This window comes from Heterodontus francisci, chromosome 24 (assembly GCF_036365525.1).
Source record: "Heterodontus francisci isolate sHetFra1 chromosome 24, sHetFra1.hap1, whole genome shotgun sequence".
Taxonomy (NCBI): Eukaryota; Metazoa; Chordata; class Chondrichthyes; order Heterodontiformes; family Heterodontidae; genus Heterodontus; species Heterodontus francisci.
The window spans coordinates 76,217,705-76,241,609 of NC_090394.1; the positions used below are offsets into that span (position 1 = coordinate 76,217,705).

General features: G+C 43.4%; 1 protein-coding gene across 5 annotated transcripts in view; it reads left to right on the forward strand.

The window, feature by feature from the left end:
• The window catches only part of LOC137383558 (adenylate cyclase type 9-like), a 200,734-nt gene that overhangs the window by 113,302 nt on the left and 63,527 nt on the right, over positions 1 to 23,905 (forward strand). For all 5 annotated transcript variants that reach the window (XM_068056666.1, XM_068056664.1, XM_068056662.1 and 2 more), the window contains exon 2: positions 1,032 to 1,219. In XM_068056666.1, coding sequence (XP_067912767.1) covers positions 1,032 to 1,219 — 188 coding nt within the window. The remainder of the gene's footprint in view (positions 1 to 1,031; positions 1,220 to 23,905) is intronic.

Sequence of the window (23,905 nt, forward strand, 5' to 3'; positions counted from 1 at the left end):
TCCCAGCATGTCCTGTTATTTCAGATTTCCCTTTTATCAGTTTTTCTCCACCTCTGCAGTTGTTTGTCAGCTCTTGAGATGAGTTAAACAGACGTGTTAATGGGTGTTTACTTTTAAGTGGACTGACTGATTTTTATGTTGCATGCATCCAAAGGTGTTCAATTGAATATGAGCAATCAGATCAGCAAATGTTTTGTGCAAGGGGTGGGGTTGCTCCTGATCTAAGAATATTCAGCACAATGAAGTGCCTCTACACCAGGTTGTTCGGTCAAAAAGAATGGGTGCATTTAATGAGTATTCAGGCTCGGTCATTGAAATAACTTCAGTTACATGATTATTGTTTTACAAAATAATTGTGTATATATTAGATTGTACTCCAGACATAGTTCAGCTCCACATTTCTCTACCTGGTGAGTTTTAAATCTCTGCTATGGGTAGAGAATAGGAAACTTCCCACAGACATCAGGTCACTCTGGTCATCCCTTCAGTCATGAGCTTGTGATATTAACAAGGTCTGGGAACAGGTTGTTGCACCTTCTTGCTTGGAGGATGTGCAGGGGAGAAAGAGGGCCAGCGAAGAAACCATGGGCCAAATGAAGCACTTTTAAAAAGGGAGGATGTGTGTGGTTCATATTATTAAAACTGATATTTTTCTTTTACTTCTGGGGCAATGAAAGGTTCTTTCATCTAATGGGTTCTAACTGCACATGGCTGCAAAAATGAGTGAGGCTGTTACCAGCATCGTCAAACCCACTACCCAGGGCTAAACTTAGTACTGTCAGTCGTGTTGCATAAAGGAACCTATTTTCATTGGCCCTAGCAGTGTTTTACAGACTTCAATGAGATGTAGTTGACTTTGCTTTGAGCAGTTCATAGCTTGCCCCTTCAAAAAAAAAACTCTCTGTGGTGCAGGGTTTGCTCAGGGTCACGTTTCTAAGTTTGTTGTTGCAGCATGCTTTGACTCGAGTTGCACATTTCCCAGTGTGGTAAAGCATTTTGATTTGACAAACTCCTATCTGTTTCCTTCACAGGATTGCAGACGTTCCTTATTTCTGGCAGAAAGTTGGCTCATTCACTGTGTACCTGCTCCCACGCAGTGTTACCTCACCTTGATGTGGGAGACTCGAGTTCTCTTCCAGTCCCCAAACAGCAGGGAGAAATTACAAGTGAGACTGCCACTGAAGTGGGGCAACCTAGCAACACGATGGATAAAGCTAAGGTGAGTGTTCAGCTTCAATTCGTGCAAGACCATTGTGTGGAAATGATTGCTTAAGGGAAGGGAGAAAAGAAAGGTGTTCCACAGTCAATACTGGTTTAAAAATATCTTAACTGAGCAAAAAGTTTTAAATCTATTTAAAAGTCAAATGATGATCTGGTTGGAAGAACCCAGTTTGGAGAAGTTACTAAAGCAGACCTCGAGGGAAATGAATTGATGCAGTTGTGCTACTGGAGTAAAAACCATTTGTGCTACTAATCTAACTCCTTCACATTGTTTTGGATTTGGTGACTCCTGTAAGCATTGAATGTTGATCTTGCCATCAATAAAAAATCTCTCCAATATTTTTAGTTACTTCACCTTATTTAACAATCAGAAGTACCTTTTCCATACCTCAGCAACATTCTGTAGCCCTACTTCCTGTCCTCTACTCTTTAGTCTAATCAACTGTACACCCCAACCCCGCTGTTTCACCCTTGCTCTGCAGAACTCGACTTAAACCCCACTGTCTTGTTTAATTTCTCCCTTTCAAAGCCTTCCTCAAAGCCCATCTGTTCTCGACGTTCATCCAAATTTCTCCCTTTTTACAAAGTATTTTGCTTTATTAATAGTGCTGCATGAATGTAAGTTTGCCTTTTTTTAAAGGGACCCTTAGGGTAAGACTTCCTGTTCACTGTTAGGCATGCTTATTCTGATGTAAACAGTAAAACCTGGCACAGTGAAAACATTCCACCACAAACAAATTAAATGCTAGGTTATACTTGAAGGTGAATTGCTAGAAATCGATTCAGGGGCATATTTTAGAAAAATTGTGTCAAAGCTAGCTCAAAGCCCTTTTGCACATCTGTTCAGTAACTCCAAACCGTTGATTTTTGCTTTTGAAAATGGCCATGCTGACAGTCATGAGTGAGTCAAGCTATGTAATAGAGTCATAGTTATGCAGCACAGAAACAGGCCCTTCGGCCCATCGTGTCTGTCCCGGCCATCAAGCACCTATCTATTCTAATCCCATTTTCCAGCACTTGGCCCGTAGCCTTGTATGCTATGGCATTTCAAGTGCTCATCTAAATACTTCTTAAATGTTGTGAGGGTTCCTGCCTCCACCACCCCTACGGGCAGTGCGTTTCAGATTCCAACCACCCGCTGGGTGAAATTTTTTTTCCCTCAAATCCCCTCTAAACCTCCTGCTCCTTACCTTAAATCTATGCCCCCTGGTTATTGTCCTCTCCGCTAAGGGAAAAGATTTCTTCCTATATAACCTATCAATGCCCCTCATAATTTTGTATACCCCAATCATGTCCCCCCTTAGCCTTCTTTGTTCTAAGGAAAACACCCCTAGCCTTTCCAGCCCCTCTCCATAGCTGAAATACTCCAGCCCAGACAACATCCTGGTGAATCTTGTCTGTACCCTCTCCAGGGCAATCACATCCTTCCTATAGTGTGGTGACCAGAACTGTACACAGTACTCCAGCTGTGGCCTAACTAGCATTTTATACAGCACCATCATAACCTCCCTGCTCTTATATTCTATGCCTCGGCTAATAAAGGCAAGTATCCCATATGCCTTCCTAACCACCTTTTCTACCTGTGCTGCTGCGTTCAGTGATCTGTGGACAAGTACACCAAGGTCCCTCTGACCCTCTGTACTTCCTAGGCTCCTACCATCCATTGTATATTCCCCTGCCTTGTTAGTCCTCCCAAAATGCATCACCTCACACTTGATGTCAAACTGCATGTTTTATGTAACCGAGCAAGCTTGTAATCTTTAAGTTTGGTGACTTTTAGAATTTTTAATTTGCACAGTTGTGTTAGCTATGTGACCACGATCTCTGTAAAGGTTTTGGCATTTGATTCAATAAGACAATAAGTAGGAAATTTCATCCGGTAACCACTCCCCCCCCATAAAATATTGATTTTATTTTTATCCTTTTCCAATGTTCTACACTACCTTTTTCTATATGTAAATCCTTTAATGTATATATTGCTTCGCATCGTAGGCAATAGAGAGGGGGATAAGAAAGTGGTGGGGTTGGGGGGGGGGGGAGTGGCAATTTTGGTCAAAGATGCAATTACAGCTGTGAGGAGGGATGATATGTTGGATGGTTCATCGAATGAGGCCATATGGATGGAGCTAAGGAACAAAAAAGGGACAATCACACTGCTGGGAGTGTACTATAGACCCCCAAACAGTAGAGGGAGATAGAAGACCTACGAGAGCAGGTCAGAGGCTTGGAATCCTGCGGCGAGTAACTCACCTCCTGACTCCCCAAAGCCTATCCACCAACTACAAGGCACAAGTCAGGAGTGTGATGGAATACTTTCCACTTGCCTGGATGGGTGTAGCTCCAACAACACGCAAGAAGCTCGACAGCATCCAGGACAAAGCAGCCTGCTTGATTGGCACCCCATTCACAAACATTCACTCCCTCCACCACCGACGCACAGTGGCAGCAGTGTGTACCATCTACAAGATGCACTGCAGCAACGTACCAAGGCTGTTTAGACAGCACCATCCAAACCTGCGACCTCTACCAACTCGAAGGACAAGGGCAGCAAATGCATGGGAACACCTGCAGGTTCCCCTCCAAGTCACGCACCATCCTGACTTGGAACTATATCGCTGTTCCTTCACTGTCGCTGGGTCAGAATCCTGGAACTCCCTTCCTAACAGCACTGTGGGTGTACCTACCCCACATGGACTTGCAGCAGTTCAAGAAGGCAGTTCACCACCACCTTCTCAAGGGCAATTAAGGATGGGCAATAAATGCTGGCCTGGCCAGCGACACCCACAACCCATGAATGAATAAAAAAGAGCAGATATGTAGGTAAATCTGAGAAGTGCAAAAACAATAGGGCGGTAATAGGGGGATTTTAACTACCCCACGATTCATGGGGATAGTTTTAGTGTGAATGGAATTGAGGGAACAGAATTTTGAGGTGCGTTCAGGGGACCTTTTTTGCCAGAATGTGGAACATCCAACAAGAGAGGGTGCAATTTTAGGCAATGGAGATGGGCAGGTGGAAGGAGTGGGACAGTATTTTGGTGGTACTGATCATAATTCAGTCAGTTTTAACATGATTATGGAAAAGGACAAGGATAGAACAGGAATTGGAGTTCTCAATTGGGGCAAAGACAATTTTACTAAGCTGAAGAGTGAATCACAGAATCTGAGAATTGTTAGTGCAGAAGGCAGCCATTCGGCCCATCATGTCTGCACCGGCTCGAAAGAGCAATTCACTCCGTTCCATTCCCCCACCTTCTCCCCATTACCGTGTACATTTTTCCTTTTCATATAACAGTCTAATTCCCCTTTGAATGCTTCAGTTGAACCTGCCTCCATCACACACTCAGGCAGTACATTCCAGACCTCAACCACACGCTGCGTGAAAAAAATTTTCCTCATGTCACTCTTGCTTCTCTGACCAAATACTTTAAATCTGTGCCCTCTAATTCTCGATCCTTTCACGGGTGGGAACAGTTTCTCTCTCTCTACTCTGTCCAGACCCCCCATGATTTTGAATACCTCCATCAAATCATCTCTCAGCCTTCTCCTCCAAGGAAAACAGTCCTAACTTCTCCAATCTATCCTCATAACTGAAGCTCCTCATCCCTAGAACCATTTTCGTGAATCTTTTCTGCACTCTCTCCAATGCCCTCACCTTTTTTCCTAAAGTGCGCGCCCAGAACTGGACGCAATGCTCCAGCTGAGGCCGAACCAGTGCCTTTTAAAAATTCAACATAACTTCCTTGCTCTTGTACTCTGTGCCCCTATTAATAAAGCCCAGCGTACTAGGGTGTATGCTTTATTAACCACTCTCTCAACCTGTCCTGCCACCTTCAATGACTTATGCACATATACACCCAGGTCCCTCTGCTCCTGCACCCCATTTAGAATTGTGCCCTTTATTTCATATTTTCTCTCCATGTTCTTCCTACCAAAATGAACCACTTCACATTTCTCTGCATTGAACATCATCTGCCACCTGTCTGCCCATTCCACCAACTTATCTATGTCCTCTTGGCCTCCTCACAGTTCACAATGCTTCCAAGTTTCATATCATGTGCAGACTTTGAAATTGTGCCTTGGTCTAGCTCATTAATATATATCAGGAAAAGCAAGGATCCCAACACTGACCCTGGGGAACTTCTCAAGACTTTCCTCCAGCCCAAAAAGCATCCATTAGCCACTACTTTGTTTCATGTCACTCAGTCAATTCCGTATCCATGTTGCTACCTTCCCTTTTATTCCATGAGCTCTAGGTTTGCTCACAAGTCTGTTGTGTGGCACTGCATCAAACACCTTTTGAAAGTCCATGTACACCACATCAACAGCATTGCCCTCACAACCCTCTCTGCTACCTTCTCAAAAGACTCCAACAAGTTAGTTAAACATGATTTTCCCTTAAGAAATCCATACTGGATTTCCTTAATTAACTCACATTTGTCCATGTGACTATTAATTTTGTCCCGAATTATTTTTTCTAGAAGTTTCCCCACCACCGAAGTTAAACTGACTGGCCTGTAGTTGCTGGGCTTTTGCACCCTTTTTTGAACAAGGGTGTAACTTTTGCAATTCTCCAGTCCTCTGGTACCACCCCTGAGTCTGAGGAAGACTGAAAGTTATGGCTAGTGCCTCCGTGATTTCCACCCTCACTTCCCTCAGTATCCTTGGATGCATCTCATCCAGTCCTGGTGTTTTATCCACTTAAGTACTGACAACCTATCTAATACATCCTCTTGTTATCTATTTTAAACCCTTCTAGTGTCTGAATTACTACCTCCTTTCACCATTGCCTGGGTTGCTGCATCTTTCTTGGTAAAGCCAGATGCAATATATTCATTTAATACCTCAGCTGTGCCCTCCTTGTGTAAATCCCCTTTATGGTCCCTAATCGACCCCAATCCTTTTACCACCTTTTTACGATTTATATGTCTATAGAAAACTGAGATTTCCTTTTAATGCTAGCAGCCAGTCTCTTTTCATGCTCTCTCTTTGCTACTCTTATTTGCTTTTTCACTTCCCTCTGGACCTTCTATATTCAGCCTGGTTCTCTGTAGTGCTTTCTACCTGGCATTTGTCATAAGCACACTTTTTCTTAATCTCTACCTCTTAAGTCATCCAGGGAGCTCTGGATTTGTTTGCCCTACCTTTCCCCTTCGATGAACATACCTTGACTGTGCCTGAACTAGCTCTTTGAAAGTAGCCTATTGTTCAGCTGCTGATTTTCCTGCCAACTTTTGACTTCAATTTATTTGCCCCAGCTCCATTCTTACCCCATTGAAATTGGCTTTCCCCCACTTAATTATTCTTACTCTGGATTGTTCTTTGTCCTTTTCCATAGTCAGTCTAAATGTTATGGTACAATGATTGCTGTCCCCTAAATGCTCTCCTACTGATACTTGATCCACTTGGCCCACCTCATTCCCAAGAACCAGGTCTAGCAATGCCTCCTTTCTTGTTGGACTAGCAACATACTGCTGTCAAATTTTCCTGAACACACTCTAGGAACTCTTGTCTCTCACTGCCCTTTACACTATTACTATCCCAGTCTATATTTGGATAATTAAAGTCCCCCGTTATAACTACCTATAATTTTTTCACCTCTGTAGTTTTCTTGCAAATTTATTCTTCCATGACCTTTCCACTAGCTGATGGCCTGTAGACAACACCAAGCAATGTAACTGCACCTTTTTTGTTCCTTAACTCTAGCCAAATTGATTCTGTCCTCGACCCCTCTGGGGCATCCTTTTTCTCCAGCACTGGCGAAAGTGGACTGGAAACAGCTACTTACTGAAGGTAAATCAGTGTCAGAGCAGTGGGCGGCATTCACACGGGAGATTCAAGGGGTTCAGAGCAAACATTCCCACAAAGAAAAAGCATGGGATGGCCATATCTAGAGCCCCATGGATGTCAAGGAGCTTACAGGGAAAGATAAAGCAGAAGAGGAAAGCTTATGTCTAACACTGAGAACTCAAAACTACAGAAAGCTGAGAGGAGGATAGAATGGAGGGTGAAATCAAAAAGGAAATTAGCAAAGATAGGAGTGGGCATGAAAGAATATTGGCAAGCCAAATCAAGGTGAACCCAAAGATGTTTTATTACATTAAAAGTAAGAGGATAACTAAAGAAAGAGTAGGTCCCATAAAAGACCAAAAAAGTAACCTAGGTATGGGAGCGGAAGATGTTGGTATTGTTCTTAATGAATACTTTGCGTCTGCCTTCACGAGAGGGAAACAATGCAATTATTGCAGTTAAGGAAAATAGGTGTGAAGTATTGGATGTGATCAACGTAGGGAGAGAGGAAGTATTAATGGGATTTACTTCCTTGAAAGTTGATAAATCACCCGGGTCGGATGAAATGTACCCCAGCCTGTTAAAGAAGCAAGAGAAGAAATAGTGGAAGGTCTGACTATCATTTTCCAGTCTCACTGGGTACAGGTGTGGTGTGGTGACGGAGGATTGGAGAACTGATAATGTTGTACTTTTGTTTAAAAAGGGAGCAAGGGACAGACCAAATAATTACAGGCCAGTCAGTCTAGCCTCAGTAGTGGGCAAATTATTGGAATCAATTCTGAGAGACAGGATAAACTGTCACTTAGAAGGACATGGATTAATCAAGGATAGTCAGCATGGATTTATTAAGGGAAAATCTTGTCTGACCAACTTGATTGAATTTTTTGAAGTAAACAGGAAGATTGATGAGGGTGGTACTGTTGATGTGGTCTACATAGATATTAACAAGGCTTTTGACAGGGTCCCACTTGGCAGACAAGTCTAAAAAAAAAAGCCCATGGGATCCAGGGGAATGTAGCAAGGTGGATACAGAATTGGCTCAGTGACGGAAAACGAAGGGTAATTGTTGACCGGTGTTTTTTGTGACTGGAGGGCTGTTTCCAGTGGCGTTCCGCAGGGCTCAGGACTGGGTCCCCTGCTTTTTGTGGTATATATTAACGATTTGGATGTAAATGTAGGGGGCATAATCAATAAATTTGCAGATAACACAAAGATTGGATTAAAAGATTTACAAAGATTGGCTGTGTGGTAGATAGCGAGGAGGATAGCTGTAGGCTGTAGGAAGATATTGATGGAATGGTCAGGTGGGCAGAAAAGTGGGAAATGGAATTCAACCCAGAGAAGTGTGAGGTGATGCATTTGGGGAGATCAAACAAGGCAAAGGAATACAAGATTAATGGGAAAATACTGAGAAGTGTAGAGGAAGTGAGGGACCTTGGAGTGAATGTCCACAGATCTCTGAAGGTAGCAGGACAGGTCGATAAGGTGGTTAAGAGGCATATTGATTCCTATCCTTTATTAGCCGAGGTATAGAATATAAGAGCAGGGAGGTTATGTTGGAACTGTATAACTCATTGGTTAGGCCACAACTTGAATACTGTGTGCAGTTCTGGTCACCTCATTACAAAAAGGATGTAATTGCACTAGAGTATAGAGGAGATTTATGAGGATGTTGCCGGGACTAGAAAAATGCAACTATGAGGAAAGATTGGATAGGCTGGGGTTGTTCTCCTTGGAACAGAGTAGGCTGAGGGGGGATCTGATTGAAATGTACAAAATTGTGAGGGTCCTGGATAGAGTGGAGGTGAAGGGCCTATTTACCTTAGCAGAGAGGTCAGTGACTGAAGGGCATAGATTTAAAGTGATTGGTGGAAAGATTAGAGGGGAGATGAGAGAAGTTTTTTTTCACCCAGAGGGTGCTGGAGGTCTGGAACTCACTGCCTGAATTGGTAGTTGAAACCCTCAACTCATTTAAAGGTATCTGGATATACACCTCAAGCGCTGTAACCTGCAGGGCTATGGACCAAATGCTGGAAAGTGAGATTGGACTGGGTGGCTCGTTTTTCAGCTGGCGCAGACATGATGGGCCAAGTGGCCTCTTTCTGTGCTGTAAGTCTTCTGTGATTCTATGATCATACAATTAAAAACACACAAAGCATCCTGCCTGGTGACTTGTTTTGTCAACTGAGCTGTACAGACTAGGAGAGCTGCCAGCCACATCACAGCCAATCCAGCTTCCTACTAGGGAACAGGAGAGAAAGGTTGTGGTGAGGGTCTGGGGGATGAATGAATAGGAGAGCAATATACTGGCATTTTACAGATTAGCAGTGAGGTCACCGTATTAATAAAAAGGATATAGATGCATTAGAAGAGGTTCAGAGAAGAATGACTGGGATGTTTCCACGTTTTGGGGACCATGGCCTGAATGACTAATTTTGCTGGAGCAAATACAGTAGAGATGCATGATAAGTTTTTTTCTAAATGAAACATATCAATATGGTTACAGTAAGCAGAATATTTAACTTGGACAATAAACACAGGAATAGAGGACACAAGTACAAAATTCGCAAATTTCGAGCAACATTGGAGCATACAAACATTCCCCTCCCTACAGGATAGTGGTAATTTGGGAAAGACTTTTGCAGTGGTTGATTTGTGTTCAGTTGAACACAAATCAACCACTGGGTTGGGTCATATCTGCTGTGAAGGAATATTGGGATTATGGAATATTAACAGCACTGTCTCCATTTAGTGGAAGGAACTTAATGCCCCATAAAATAGGGGGTTGGATAGTCCATGGTAGAATAATCAGAGGTGGATTCTGGAAGCAGTGACTTTGATGGCCAAATGGCCTTTTCTCACCCAGATACACACTTCTCCTCTAGCTGTGGATAACACTTGCTTTTGGTTTGGTGCTTCTCCACAGTAGTGTAACAGATTGGAAATTGCTCAAGGGAAGAACTGATTATAGAAGCAAACCTGCTTGTCCAGCCATGCTGCTTCCCCATCATAACATTTGCAGTAAACCCAAGTATAAAAGAAGAAAAGAATTTGTGTTTGTGCAGCACTTTATACTTCACAGTTAATGAATTACTTTTGGAGTGTAGTCCCTGTTAATGTAGGCAAATGCAGCAGCCTATTTGTGCTCAGCAAAGACCCACAAACAGTAATTGAGATGCATGATTATTCTGTTTGAGGGATGTTGCCAGGACAAGAGCCTCTTCAAACAGTGTCATAAGATCTTGAACATACGCCTGAACAGGCAGAGGGGCCTTGATTTAACGTTTCTTCTGATGCGCAGCACCTCTGACAGTGCAGCACTCTTTCAGTGTTGCACTGGTGTATCAGCCTTGATTTAAGTTCTTGTGTCCTGGAGCTCTACGTGAACCCACGCTGACTCAGAAGGACTGGTCTCTGAGCCAAACTAACATTTTTATGTTAAGTATGATGGAAAATATACAGGATTTCAACCCAATCTGATCGAATCTACATTAAAACTCTGGAGCTCTCGAGGTTCTTATTTCCACGGGGGGTGGGTGGAGCACCTTGTATGATACCATTTGGTATTTGACGTGAAGTGATGGAAGGAAGTGAAATGTCAAACCCTCTGCAGTAAAATGTCCAAATCAGTATAATTAATTGCCAAAGTCATATGTGAAGTGTGCTGTCTTGATAGAAATTTTATACACTCTGTCCATTGTGCGTCATTTAAGAAAGGGAGTGGAGAGGTGTTAGGAATTGTGCTCTCACACTTGGCTATTTCAGAATAAATCTCTGCCAGCTGTTTGACTGTCCTGTGATTTGAATACTCTCTCCAGATGCAATGCGTTTTGCTTAGGCTGTACTGATTGCCCTATTTTGCAAGTCATTGACAATGCAACTGAGAACTGCAGCCAGTCTTAAAAAAAAAAGATGGCAAACATTCAGATAATACTGTAAAGGGCAGTCTTTTTTTTACAGTTTATTTTAATTTCTTCCAGCCCCATACAAAATAAAAAGTTCTAGGAGGAAAATTAACTAAGCATCCTGCTGAATGGTCCCCGTTTGTGCTGCTCTAACCAGCCATCAACGGGAGTGCCCATTGTTCATCCTGATCCCCCACACATTTTGCTCAGTGTAGCAGCATTTGTTATAGTCCTTGTTGAGCCTCTAACTCCTGTGCACTTTGAGCAAAAACCAAGTACTTTTACAGTACAACTATAGTGTCGCTTTGCTGCAAAACAAACACGTTGTAAAAACACCAAACATGTAGTGTAGGTACACTCAAATAATTAACATTAAAGTAAGGTTGGAAACACAGAAAATCTGTGGCACAGAAGGCAACCAGTTGGCCCATTGTGTCTGTGCAGCCAATAAAGAGCCATCCAGCCTAATCGCACTTTCCAGCCCTTGGTCCGTAGCACTGTAGGTTACGGCAACTCAAGTGCATATCCAACTATTTTTTAAATACAGTGAGGATTTCTGCCTCTGCCACCCTTTCTGGCAATGGTTTCCAGAGCCCCATCACCCTCCGGGTGAAAAACTTTCTCTAACTCCCCTACCATCTGTCTGTCACTTCCTTTAAATCTGTGCCCTCTGATTAATTGACCTGTCTGCAAAGAGAAAAAGGTCTTTCCTATCCACTCTCTCTAGGCCCTCGTAATTTTATACACTTCAATTAAATCTCCCCTCAGCCTCCTCTGTTCCAAAGAACACTAGAAATAGGAGCAGAATTAGACCATATGGCCCATTGAGCCTGCTCTGCCATTTAATACGATCATGGCTGATCTTGGGCTTCAATTTCACTTTCCTACCCATTCCCCAAATCCCTTGATTCCCTGCAAGACCAAAAATCTATCTATCCCAGCCTTAAATGTATTCAATGATGCAACATTCACAACCCTCTGAGGTAGAGAATTCCAAAGATTCACAACCCTTTGAGTGCAGTAATTTCTCCTTATCTCAGTCCTGAATGATTGGCCCCTTACCCTGAGACTGTGCCTCAGCCTTCTAGATTCCCCAACCAGTCGAAACAATCTCTCAGCTTCTACCCTATCAAACAACATCCAATCTTACCTCATAGCTAAAGTTTTCCATTCCTGGCAACATCCTTGTAAATCTTCTCTGAAACCTCTAGTACAATTAAATTCTTCCTGTAAAGCAGTTACTTGAACTGTACCCAGTAGTATAGCTGTGGCCTAACTTGTGTTTTATACAGTTCTAGAATAACATCCCTATTCTTGTATTCTGCACCTCAGCTAATAAAGAAAAGTATCCCCATGTCGTCTTAACCACCTTAATCTTCCTGTCCTACTTTCAGGGATCTGTGGACATGCACTCCAAGTTCCCACTGTTCCTCTACACTCAAATCCTACTGTTTATTGTGTATTTTCTTGCCTTGTTTTCCCTCCCCAAATGTATTGCATCACACTTCAGAGTGAATTTCATTTGCTAGTTTTTGCCCATCTGACCAGTCCATTGACATCTTCCTGCAGTCTACAGCTTTCTTCCTCACTATCAACCACATGGCCAATTTTTGAATCATTTGTAAACTTCTTAATCATACCCCCTACGTTTAGGTCAAAGCATTGACAAAAACCAAGTGACCTAATACTGAGCCCTGCGGAATCCCACTGGAAACAGTCTTCCAAGCACAAAAACACCCGTCGACTATTAACCTTTGCTTCCTGCCACTAAGCCAATCTTGGATCAACTTGTCACTTTCCCTTGGATCCTGTGGGCTTTTACTTTTTTGACCAGTCTGCCATGTGAGACCTTGGGTCAAAAGCCTTGCTAAAATCCATGTAGACTGCATCAAATGAGCTACCATCATTGACCGTCCTTGTTGTCTCCTCAAAAAAAAATTCAATCTAGTCAGACATGATCTTCCCTTAACAAATCTATGCTGACTGCCTTTGATTAAACCCTGCCTTTCTAAATGACAATTTGTACTGTCCCTCTGAATTGTTTCTACTAATTTGCCCACAGCCAAGGTTAGGCTGACTGGCCTGTATTTACTTGGTCTATGCCTTCCTCCCTTTTAAACAACAGTACAATTTTAGCAGTCCTCTGCACCATGTATGTAGAAAGGATTGGAAAATGATGGTCAGAGCCTCTGCTATTTTCTCACTTGCTTCTCTCAGTAGCCTGGGATACATTTCATCTGGGCGTGGCAATTTATCGACTTTCAAAGATGCTGAACCCCTTTATTTTCCCTCACTAGGTTTATTGCACCCAATATTTCACTCTTAACTGCTGTGTCTGCATTGTACCCCTCTTTTGTAAAGACAGATGTAAAGTATTCATTAAGAACCATGCCCACATCTTTGGCCTCCAAACACGGGTTCCCTTTTAGTCTCTTATTGTTTCTACTCTTACCTTAGATATCCTTTTGTTCTTTATGTACTTACAAAACATCTTTGTTTTTTCCTTGATTTTACTTGCCAATACTTTCTCATGCCCTCTCTTGGGGGTCCGTCCAGTTTTTTTTTATTCAACTTTTCTGTAGCAGTTCAATAAAACTGAGTGGCTTGCTAGGCTATTTCAGAGGGCAGTTAAGAGTCAACCACATTGCTATGGGTCTGAAGTCACATGTAGGGTCAGGATGGCAGATTTTCTTCCCGAAAGGACATTAGTGAACCAGGTGGGTTTTTAAGAGAATCCAGTAGTTTCTTGGACACCATTGCTGAGACTAGCTTTTTTAAAATTCCAGACTTAAATTGTAGCTTCTTGGTGGGATTTGAACTCTTTTATCTCCTGAGAATTCGTCCGGGCTTCTGGATTACTCATTCAGTAACATTACCACTAACAATACTGTTTCCACTTTTATCCTACCCTGTATGCTCTTTGACATCCAGAGGGGTCTAGATTTGGGAATCCCACCCTTTTTTCTTTTGTGGGAATGTATTTGGTTTGAATACTCCCTATCTCCTCCTTGAATGCCTCCCACTGCTCTGACACTGATTTACCTTCAAGTAGCTGTTTCTCATCCATTTTTGCCAAATAACGTCACAGCTTAGTAAAATGCGCCTTTACCCAATTTAAAACTTTTACTTTTGGTCTAACTTTGTCCTTTTCAGAACTACTCTAAATCTAACTGAATTATAACTACTACCACCAAAATGCTCTCTAACAAGTATACCGTTTTGGATACTGTTGGGGGGAATGGCCTATCAGGGGAAAACAGCAGCAGCCAGAGCAGTGGCACCACGGCTGGCACTGTTGTTCAGCAGGGAGGGACAAAGCGCAGAAGAGCAATAGGGGACTCTATAGTCAGGGGCACAGATAGGCGCTTCTGTGGACGTGAAAGAGACTCCAGAATGGTATGTTGCCTCCCTGGTGCCAGGGTCAAGGATGTCTCTGAACGGACAGGGGGCATTCTGAAGGGGGAGGGTGAACAGCCAGAGGTTGTGGTACACATAGGTACCAATAATATAGGCAGGAAGAGTGATGAGGACCTGTAGGGGGAGTTTAGGGAGTTAGGTAGTAAGTTTGAAAAAAAAAACAGGACCTCTAGGGTTGTAATCTCTGGATTACTCCCTGTGCCACGTGCCAGTGAGGCTAGAAATAGGAAGATAGTGCAGCTAAACATGTGGCTGAGCAGCTGGTGTAGAAGGGAGGGTTTCAGATATCTGGACCATTGGGCTCCCTTCAGGGACAGATGGGACCTGTACAAGAAGGACGGGTTGCATCTAAACTGGAGGGGCACTAATATCCTGGCTGCAAGCTTTGCTAGCGTCACTCGGGAGGGTTTAAACTAGTGGGGCAGGGGGGTGGGGACCAGAGCAGTAGGACAGCTAGTGAAATAAATGAGGAGGACACAGTAAATAAGGCCAGTAAGACTAAGAGGAAGAGCAGGCAGGGAGATGTTGCTGAGCACAGCAGGACTGGTGGTCTGAAGTGCATTTGTTTCAATGCGAGAAGTATAGCAGGTAAGGCAGATGAACTTAGAGCTTGGATTAGTACTTGGAACTATGATGTTGTTGCTATTACAGAGACTTGGTTGAGGGATGGGCAGGATTGGCAGCTAAATGTTCCAGGATTTAGAAGCTTCAGGCGGGATAGAGGGGGATGTAAAAGGGGTGGGGGAGTTGCATTACTGGTTAAGGAGAATATCACAGCTGTACTGCGGGAGGACACCTCGGAGGGGTCATACAGAGAGGTAATATGGGTGGAGCTCAGGAATAGGAAGGGTGCAGTCACGATGTTGGGGGTTTTCTACAGGCTTCCCAACAGCCAGCGGGAGGTAGAGGAGCAGATATGTAGACAGATTTTGGAAAGATGTAAAGGTAACAGGGTTGTGGTGGTGGGTGATTTTAACTTCCCCTATGTTGACTGGGGCTCACAGTGCTAGGGGCTTGGATGGGGCAGAATTTGTAAGGAGCATTCAGGAGGGCTTCTTGAAACAGTATGTAGATAGTCCAACTAGGGATGGGGCCGTACTGGACCTGGTATTGGGGAATGAGCCTGGCCAGGTGGTTGAAGTTTCAGTGGGGGAACAAGTTTGGCAAGTTTCGGGAAGCTTGGATAACGCGGGATATTGTGAGTCTAGTCAAAAAGAAAAAGGAAGCATTTGTAAGTGCTGGAAGGCTAAGAACAGACGAAGCACTTGAGGAATATAAAGACCGTAGGAAGGAACTTAAGCAAGGAGTTAGGAGGGCTAAAAGGGGTCATGAAAAGTCATTGGCAAATTAAGGAAAATCCCAAGGCTTTTTATACGTATCTAAAGAGCAAGAGGGTAACTAGGGAAAGGGTTGGTCCACTCAAGGACAGAGAAGGGAATCCATGTGTGGAGCCAGAGGAAATGGGCGAGGTGCTAAATGAGTACTTTGCATCAGTATTCACCAAAGAGAAGGACTTGGTGGATGATGAGCCTAGGGAAGGGAGTGCCGATAGTCTCAGTCAACTCATTATCAAAAGGGAGGAGGTGTTGGGTGTCTTGCAAAGCATTAAGGTAGATAAGTCCCCAGGGCCTGATGGGATCTACCCTTGAATACTAAGGGAGGCAAGGGAGGAAATTGCTGGGGCCTTGACAGAAATCTTTCCATCCTCATTGGCTACAGGTGAGGTTCCAGAGGACTGGAGAATAGCCAATGTTGTGCCTTTGTTTAAGAAGCGTGGCAAGGATAATCCAGGAAATTATAGGCCGGTGAGCCTTACGTCAGTGATAGGGAAACTATTGGAGAGGACTATTCGGGACAGGATTTACTCCCATTTGGAAACAAACGAACGTATTAGCGAGAGGCAGCATAGTTTTGTGAAGGGGAGATCGTGTCTTACTAATTTGATTGAGTTTTTTGAGGAAATGACGAAGATGATTGATGAAGGAAGGGCAGTGGATGTTGTCTATATGGACTTCAGTAAAGCCTTTGACAAGGTCCCTCATGGCAGACTGGTACAAAAGGTGAAGTCACACGGGATCAGAGGTGAGCTGGCAAGATGGATACAGAACTGGCTCTGTCATAGAAGACAGGGTAGCAGTGGATGGGTGTGTTTCTGAATGGAGGGATGTGACTAGTGGTGTTCTGCTGGGATAAGTGCTGGGACCTTTGCTGTTTGTAGTTTATATAAATGATTTGGAGGAAAATGTAGCTGGTCTGATTAAGTTTGCGGACGACACAAAGGTTGGTGGAGTTGCGGATAATGATGAGGATTGTCAGAGGATACAGCAGGATATAGATCGGTTGGAGACTTGGGCGGAGAAATGGCAGATGGAGTTTAATCCGGACAAATGTGAGGTAATGCATTTTGGAAGATCTAATGCAGGTGGGAAGTATACAGTAAATGGCAGAACCCTTAGGAATATTGACAGGCAGAGAGATCTGGGCGTACAGGTCCACAGGTCACACAAAGTGGCAACGCAGGTGGATAAGGTAGTCAAGAAGGCATACGGCATGCTTGCCTTCATTGGTCGGGGCATAGAGTATAAAAATTGGCAAGTCATGTTGCAGCTGTACAGAACCTTAGTTCGGCCACACTTAGAATATTGCGTGCAATTCTGGTCGCCACACTACCAGAAGGCCGTGGAGGCTTTGGAGAGGGTACAGGGGAGGTTTACCAGGATGTTGCCTGGTCTGGAGGGCATTAGCTTTGAGGAGAGGTTGGTAAAACTCGGATTGTTTTCATTGGAACGACGGAGGTGGAGGGGCGACATGATAGAGGTTTACAAAGTTATGAGCGGCATGGACAGAGTGGATAGTCAGAAGCTTTTTCCCAGGGTGGAAGAGTCAGTTACTAGGGGACATAGGTTTAAGGTGCGAGGGGCAAAGTTTAGAGGGGATGTGCGAGGCAAGTTTTTTTACACAGAGGGTGGTGAGTGCCTGGAACTTGCTGCCAGGGGAGGTGGTGGAAGCAGATACGATAGCGACGTTTAAGAGACATCTTGACAAATACATGAATAGGAAGGGAATAGAGGGATATGGGCCCCGGAAGTGCACAAGGTTTTAGTTTAGGCAGGCATAGAGATCGGCGCAGGCTTGGAGGGCCGAATGACCTGTTCCTGTGCTGTACTGTTCTTCTTTGTTCACTGATGCCCCTTCCACCTGCCCATCTTAATTTCCTTAAACCAAGTTTAGAACTGCCCCTTGCTACGTTCTGGCTAAAAAATGTTCTCCTGACTGCATTTTAAGAATTCTGCACCCTCTGCACCCTCTGTACCTTGTGTACTGATTTTATCCCAATTAATATTAGGGTAGTTGAAATCCCCTACAATTACTGCCCTAATGTTTCTGTTCTTCGCAATTTGCCTACATATTTGCTTGTCCATATGATTGCCTTTCTTTTGTTCCTCAGTTCAACACGTGGCCTAATTTGATAATCCTTCTCTCATATCATCCCTCCTCACAGCGGTGATTGTTTCTTTAACCAATATTGCGAGCCCCCCCTTTACACCCCCATCCCATCTGAAAACCTTGTAATAGGAATATTAAGCTGCCATTTCTGCCCTTGTTTAAGCTATGTTTCAGTAATAACTATGATATACGTCCAAGTGTCTATCTGTTCTCTCAGCTCATCTAACTTATTCACTGGACTCCTTGCTTTAAAGTATATAACCATTAATTGCTGAACAACTCCTTTGTTGACTCTGTTGTTGCCTTTGTTTTACTAATTTTCTGCCTTCCATTTCCAATTTGGCTTCTCTCCATTCTGAACCTGTGCTCATGTTCCCGTCCCTTGCCAAAGGCACCAGCAAACCTCCCTGCCATGATATTGGTCTCTTCCCTGTTGAGGTGCAACTGGTCTCAATGCCCCAGGAACTGAATATTCAAGGATATTCACCATTTAGGAAGGAAGGCAAAAAGGAAAAGGAGGTGGTGTTGCGCTTGTAATAAGGGATGGGATCAGTATGTTGGTAAGGGAGGATCTCAAATTGGAAGAACAAAATGTGGAATCTGGTTGGGTGGAGCTAAGAAACAGAAAGGGGCAGCAAACATTTGTAGGAGTTGTTTATAGGCCACCAAACAGTAGTGGTAGTGTGGGGCATGGTATTAATCAGGAGATTAGAGAAGCATGTAGTATGGGTAATACAGTAATCATGTGTTACTTCAAGCTGCATATAGACTGGGTAAACCTAATGAGCACTAATGCTGTGGAGGATGAGTTTCTGGAGTGTGTTGGGGATTGTTTTCTAGAGCAGAATGTTGAGAAACCGACTGGAGATCAGGCTATTTTAGATCTAGTATTATGTAATGATAAAGGGCTAACAATCTTATAAAAGAACCTTTAGAGATGAGTGACCATAATATGATGGAATTTTACCTTATGTTTGCAAGTGAGGTAGTTCAATCTGAAGCCAGGGTGTTAAATTTGAACAAAGGAAATTATGAAGTTATGAGGGGCAAATTGGCTGAGGTGGACTGGGAAAATACATTAAAAGGTGTGACTGTACATAGGCAATGGATAGCCTTTCAAGAAATATTACATAATTTACAGCAAGTATACATTCCTTCAGGGCACAAAAACCCAAAAAGTAAAGGCAGTCAACTGTGGATAACAAAGGAAGTTAAGGATTGTATAAGATTAAAAGAAAAGGCCTATAAAGTTGCCAGAAATAGTAGTAAACCTGAGGATTAGGAGGATTTTAGAATACAGCAAAGGAGGACGAAGAAACTGATAAAGGGAGAATAGAATATGAATGTAATATGAATATGAAGTTGCTACCCAGGTTAATAGGGCTGTTAAGAAGGCATATGGTGTGTTAGCCTTTATTAGTAGGGGGATCGAGTTTCAGAGCCACGGGGTCATGATGCAGCTGTACAAAACTCTGGTGAGGCCGCACCTGGAGTATTGCGTGCAGTTCTGGTCACCGCATTATAGGAAGGATGTCGAAGCTTTGGAAAGGGTGCAGAGGAGATTTACTAGGATGTTGCCTGGTATGGAAGGAAGGTCTTACGAGGAAAGGCTGAGGGACTTGGGGTTGTTTTCGTTAGAGAGAAGGAGGAGGAGAGGTGACTTAATAGAGACATACAAGATAATCAGAGGGTTAGATAGGGTGGATAGTGAGAGTCTTTTTCCTCGGATGAGGATGGCAAACACGAGGGGACATAGCTTTAAGTTGAGGGGTGAAAGATATAGGACAGATGTCAGAGGTAGTTTCTTTACGCAGAGAGTAGTAGGGGCGTGGAACGCCCTGCCTGCAACAGTAGTAGACTCGCCAACTTTAAGGGCATTTAAGTGGTCATTGGATAGACATATGGATGTAAATGGAATAGTGTAGGTCAGATGATCGGCGCAACATCGAGGGCCGAAGGGCCTGTACTGCGCTGTAATATTCTAAAAAAAGTAAGCTGGCAAAAGATATAAAAATGAACTGTAAAAGCTTCTATTGGTACGTAAAAAGGAAACGTTGGCTAAGACAAATGTAGGTCCATTACAGGCAGTCGGGAGAATTTATGATGGAGAATAGAGAAATGGCAGAGAAGCTAAATGATTACTTTGTGTCAGTCTTCACTGAGGAAGATGCAAGAAATTTCCCAGAATTAGAGATCCAAGGGATTAGGGGGAATGAGGAATCGAAGGAAATTAGTATTAGTAAGAAGGTTGTATTGGTGACATTAATGGGGCTGAAGGTTGACAAGTCCACAGGACCTGATATTATTCTTCCCAGAGTGTTGAAAGAGGTAGCTATGGAGATAGTGAATGCATTGGTGATCATCCTCCAAAATTCTATGGATTCTGGAGTGGTTCCTGCAGATTGGAAGGTAGTAAATGTCACCCCACTATTTAAGAAGTGAGGGTTAGAGAAAACTGGGAACTGTTAGCTTTACATCAGTGATTGGGAAAATGTTAATCTATTCGAAAGGATGCGATAAATGGACATTTGGATAATTTGATTGGGCATAGTCAGGATGGATTTATGAATGGGAAATCATGTTTGACGAACCTGTTGGAGTTTTTTGAGGATGTTGTTAACAGAATTGATAAAGGGGAGTTGGACGTGGTATACTTGGATTTTCAGAAGGCTTTTGATAAAGTCTCCCACAAGAGGTTGTTTAGCAAAATTAAAGCACATGGGATAGGAGGTAATATACTGGCATGGATTAAGGATTGGTTAACAGGCAGAAAGCAGAGAGTAGGAATAAATGGGTCATTCTCACATTGGCAGGCTGTGGCTAGTGGGTGCCGCAAGGATCAGTGCCTGGGGCCCCAGCTGTTCACAGTATATATCAATGATTTGGATGTGGGGACCAAATGTAGTATTTCCAAGTTCGCGGATGACACAAAACTAGGTGGGAATGTGTGTTGTGAGGAAGATGCAAAGCGGCTTCAAGGGGGATTTGGACAGACTTAGTGAGTGGGCACGAACGTGGCAGATGGATATAATGTGGAAAAATGTGAGGTTATCCACTTTGGTAGGAGGAATAGATGTGCAGAGTATTTCTTAAATGGTAAGCGATTAGAAAGTGTCGATGTACAAAGGGACCTGGGTGTCCTTGTCAATAAGTCACTGAAAGCTAACATGCAGGTGCAGCAAGCAATTAGGAAGGCTAATGGTATGTTGGCCTTTTCTTTTGGGCCTCCTTATCTCGAGAGACAATGGATACGCGCCTGGAGGTGGTCAGTGGTTTGTGAAGCAGCGCCTGGAGTGGCTATAAAGGCCAATTCTGGAGTGACAGGCTCTTCCACAGGTGCTGCAGAGAAATTTGTTTGTTGGGGCTGTTGCACAGTTGGCTCTCCCCTTGCGCCTCTGTCTTTTTTCCTGCCAACTACTAAGTCTCTTCGACTCGCCACAATTTAGCCCTGTCTTTATGGCTGCCCGCCAGCTCTATATTGCAAGAGGATTTGAGTAGCAAAGTCTTGCTTCAATTGTATAGAACTTTGGTTGGACTGCACTTGGAGTACTCTGTGCAGTTTTGGTCCCCTTACCTTAGGAAGGATATTATTGCCATAGAGGGAGTGCAACGGAGGTTCACCAGACTTGTTCCCGGGGTGGCGGGACTGTCCTATGAAGATTGAGGAAACTGGACTTGTGTATTCTCTCGAGTTTCGAAGAATGAGAGGTGATCTCATTGAAACCTACAAAATACTTAAAGGGATAGACAGAATAGATGCAGCTAAGATGTTTCCCCTGGTTGGGGAGTCTAGAACCGGGGGAAAGCCACAGAGGACTGAGATGAGGAGAAACTTCTTTACTCAAAGGGTTGTGAATCTTTGGAATTCTCCACCCCAGGGGGCTGTGGAAGCTCAGTCATTGAGTATGTTTAAAGCAGAGATTGATAGATTTCTAAATACAAATGACATAAGGGGATATGAGGATAGTGTGGGAACAAGGCATTGAAGGGGATGATCAGCCATGATCCTATTGAATGATGGGGCAAGCTCGATGGGCTGAATGGCCTTCTCCTTCTTTGTTCCTTCGTATGTTCCTAAAGCTCCCCCCCGCCTCATCTCTCCAGCCTTGCATTCATTGCACTATCCTCCTATTTCTGTGCTGACTAGCGCGTGACACTGGGAGTAATCCAGAGATTCCTACCTTTTGAGGTCCTGGTTTTTAATTTGTTTCCTGGCTCCCTAAAAACTGTCTGCAGGACCTCATCCCTCTCTCTCCCTGTGTCACTGGAACCAATATGGATCTCAGCTTCAGGCTATTCACTATCCCCTATCAGAATGTTCTGCAGCTGTTCAGTGACATCCTTGACCCTGGCACCAGGGAGGCTACATACCATCCTGGAGTCATGTCTGTGGCTGCAGAAATGCCTGTCTGGTCCCCAAACTTGAATTCCCCTATCACTATTGCTTTCTTGACCTTCATCGCCCCACGCCCCCCCCCCCCCACCCCCGTACAACTAACCCATGGTGCTGTTGCATTGGGTCTGGATATATTCCCTAGAGGAACCATTGTATCATCAATTTTCAGAACTGAATACCATTGGAGAGCGAGATCAGGGGAAACAGTGGCATAGTGGTAATGCCACTGGATTAGTAATCCAGAAACACAAGTTAATATTCTGGGGACACAAGTTCAGATCCCACCATAGCAGCTGGTGAAAATTAATTTCAATTAATTAATAAATTCAATTAATTAAAAAAAAAATTATGACCAGGTGAGAAAGGGGTCTGGGGTCTCCCTCTTAGCTTTTTCCTCGTTCGGCTGTAACGGTTTAATTTCTAAAACACCGTGTTTTTAGCTTCCCTTCATTGAATCCCTGTTCACTGCTCTTCAATTGTAATGGCAAAGAAATCAACCAGACAGGTTTTCTTAGATTTAAGCAAGAAAGGTATATGTTTATTAATCTTAAAACTCTTAACTCCGTTAAAATGACTAAAAATATGTGACGCAACCACGCTAGCATGCACATGCGATAATCACACACGCAGATAGAGACAGAAAAGGAGAAATAGTCAAGGGGAAAGGTTTGAAGCAATAGTTGGAGTTCATTTACTGTCTTTTGAGTTTAATATAAAGTCCTTGATTGCAGTTCGATCTTGCTATCTTGTTTGGGACCAGTACATGCTTTCAAACTTGTTTCGATGGTTTTCTGTCTTTTTGAAATCCAGTTGCAGTTTCTTCTTTTCATGAGAGAGAGAGAGATGCTCGCTCCAAGTTCAGTTGCAGTCTGATCTTGACCTGTTCTGTGAACACAAGTCAAACCAAACCTGGGCCAGCATGTGACTAGCTCTTTTTTGGGCCAACCTGCCCGGTGAGGTTTTGTGGATTCTTTCAATCTTAGTAGACATCCTCAGTAGGGGACTGGAATGCTGACTTTCACACATTTAATGTCTGGTGATCAAATGCCATTTGTGTTAATTGAATAAGGGAGCAGCTCCATTGTCTTCAGGCAACTCTCTTAGAATGCAGATGTTTCCAGCCACTGTCCTGTTAGAATGCAGGTGCAGCCATGTTTTCAGTCCAGTAAGAGTTTAAAAATTAATATGCCTCATTCTTGGCAGGTGTGGTTTTCATCACATGGAATTGAAAGCTAGTCTCAGTAAAGGTGACCATTAAGCTACCATTGATTGTTATAAAAACCCATCTGGTTCACTAATATCCTTTAGGGAAGGAAATCTGCCGTCCTTACCCGGTCTGGCCTACATGTGACTCCAGACCAACAGCAATGTGGTTGACTCTTAACTGCCCTCTGAATTCAGTTGTCAAGGGCAATTAGGGATGGTCAACAAATACTATCCTTATCGTTGCCCACAAAAAATATATTTAACAAAACACAAGAGGCACTTTCATAACAATAGACACATCTGGGATCTCGAATTTCTATTTTTCGAGAAGGATGGATAAGTTGCTGAACCCATTCCTCTGTGTATCTATGGACAAATTTAACAGGATCATCTACCCAAATGTTTGAGTCTTGAGCTGACTTCTCTGGCCCTATAAAACCATTTTTTGTCGCATTTATAGGCTTGCGTTACAAGGTAACAAGTGAGGATGTAGAACATGTCCTGTCCATGCGGGTTATACTTT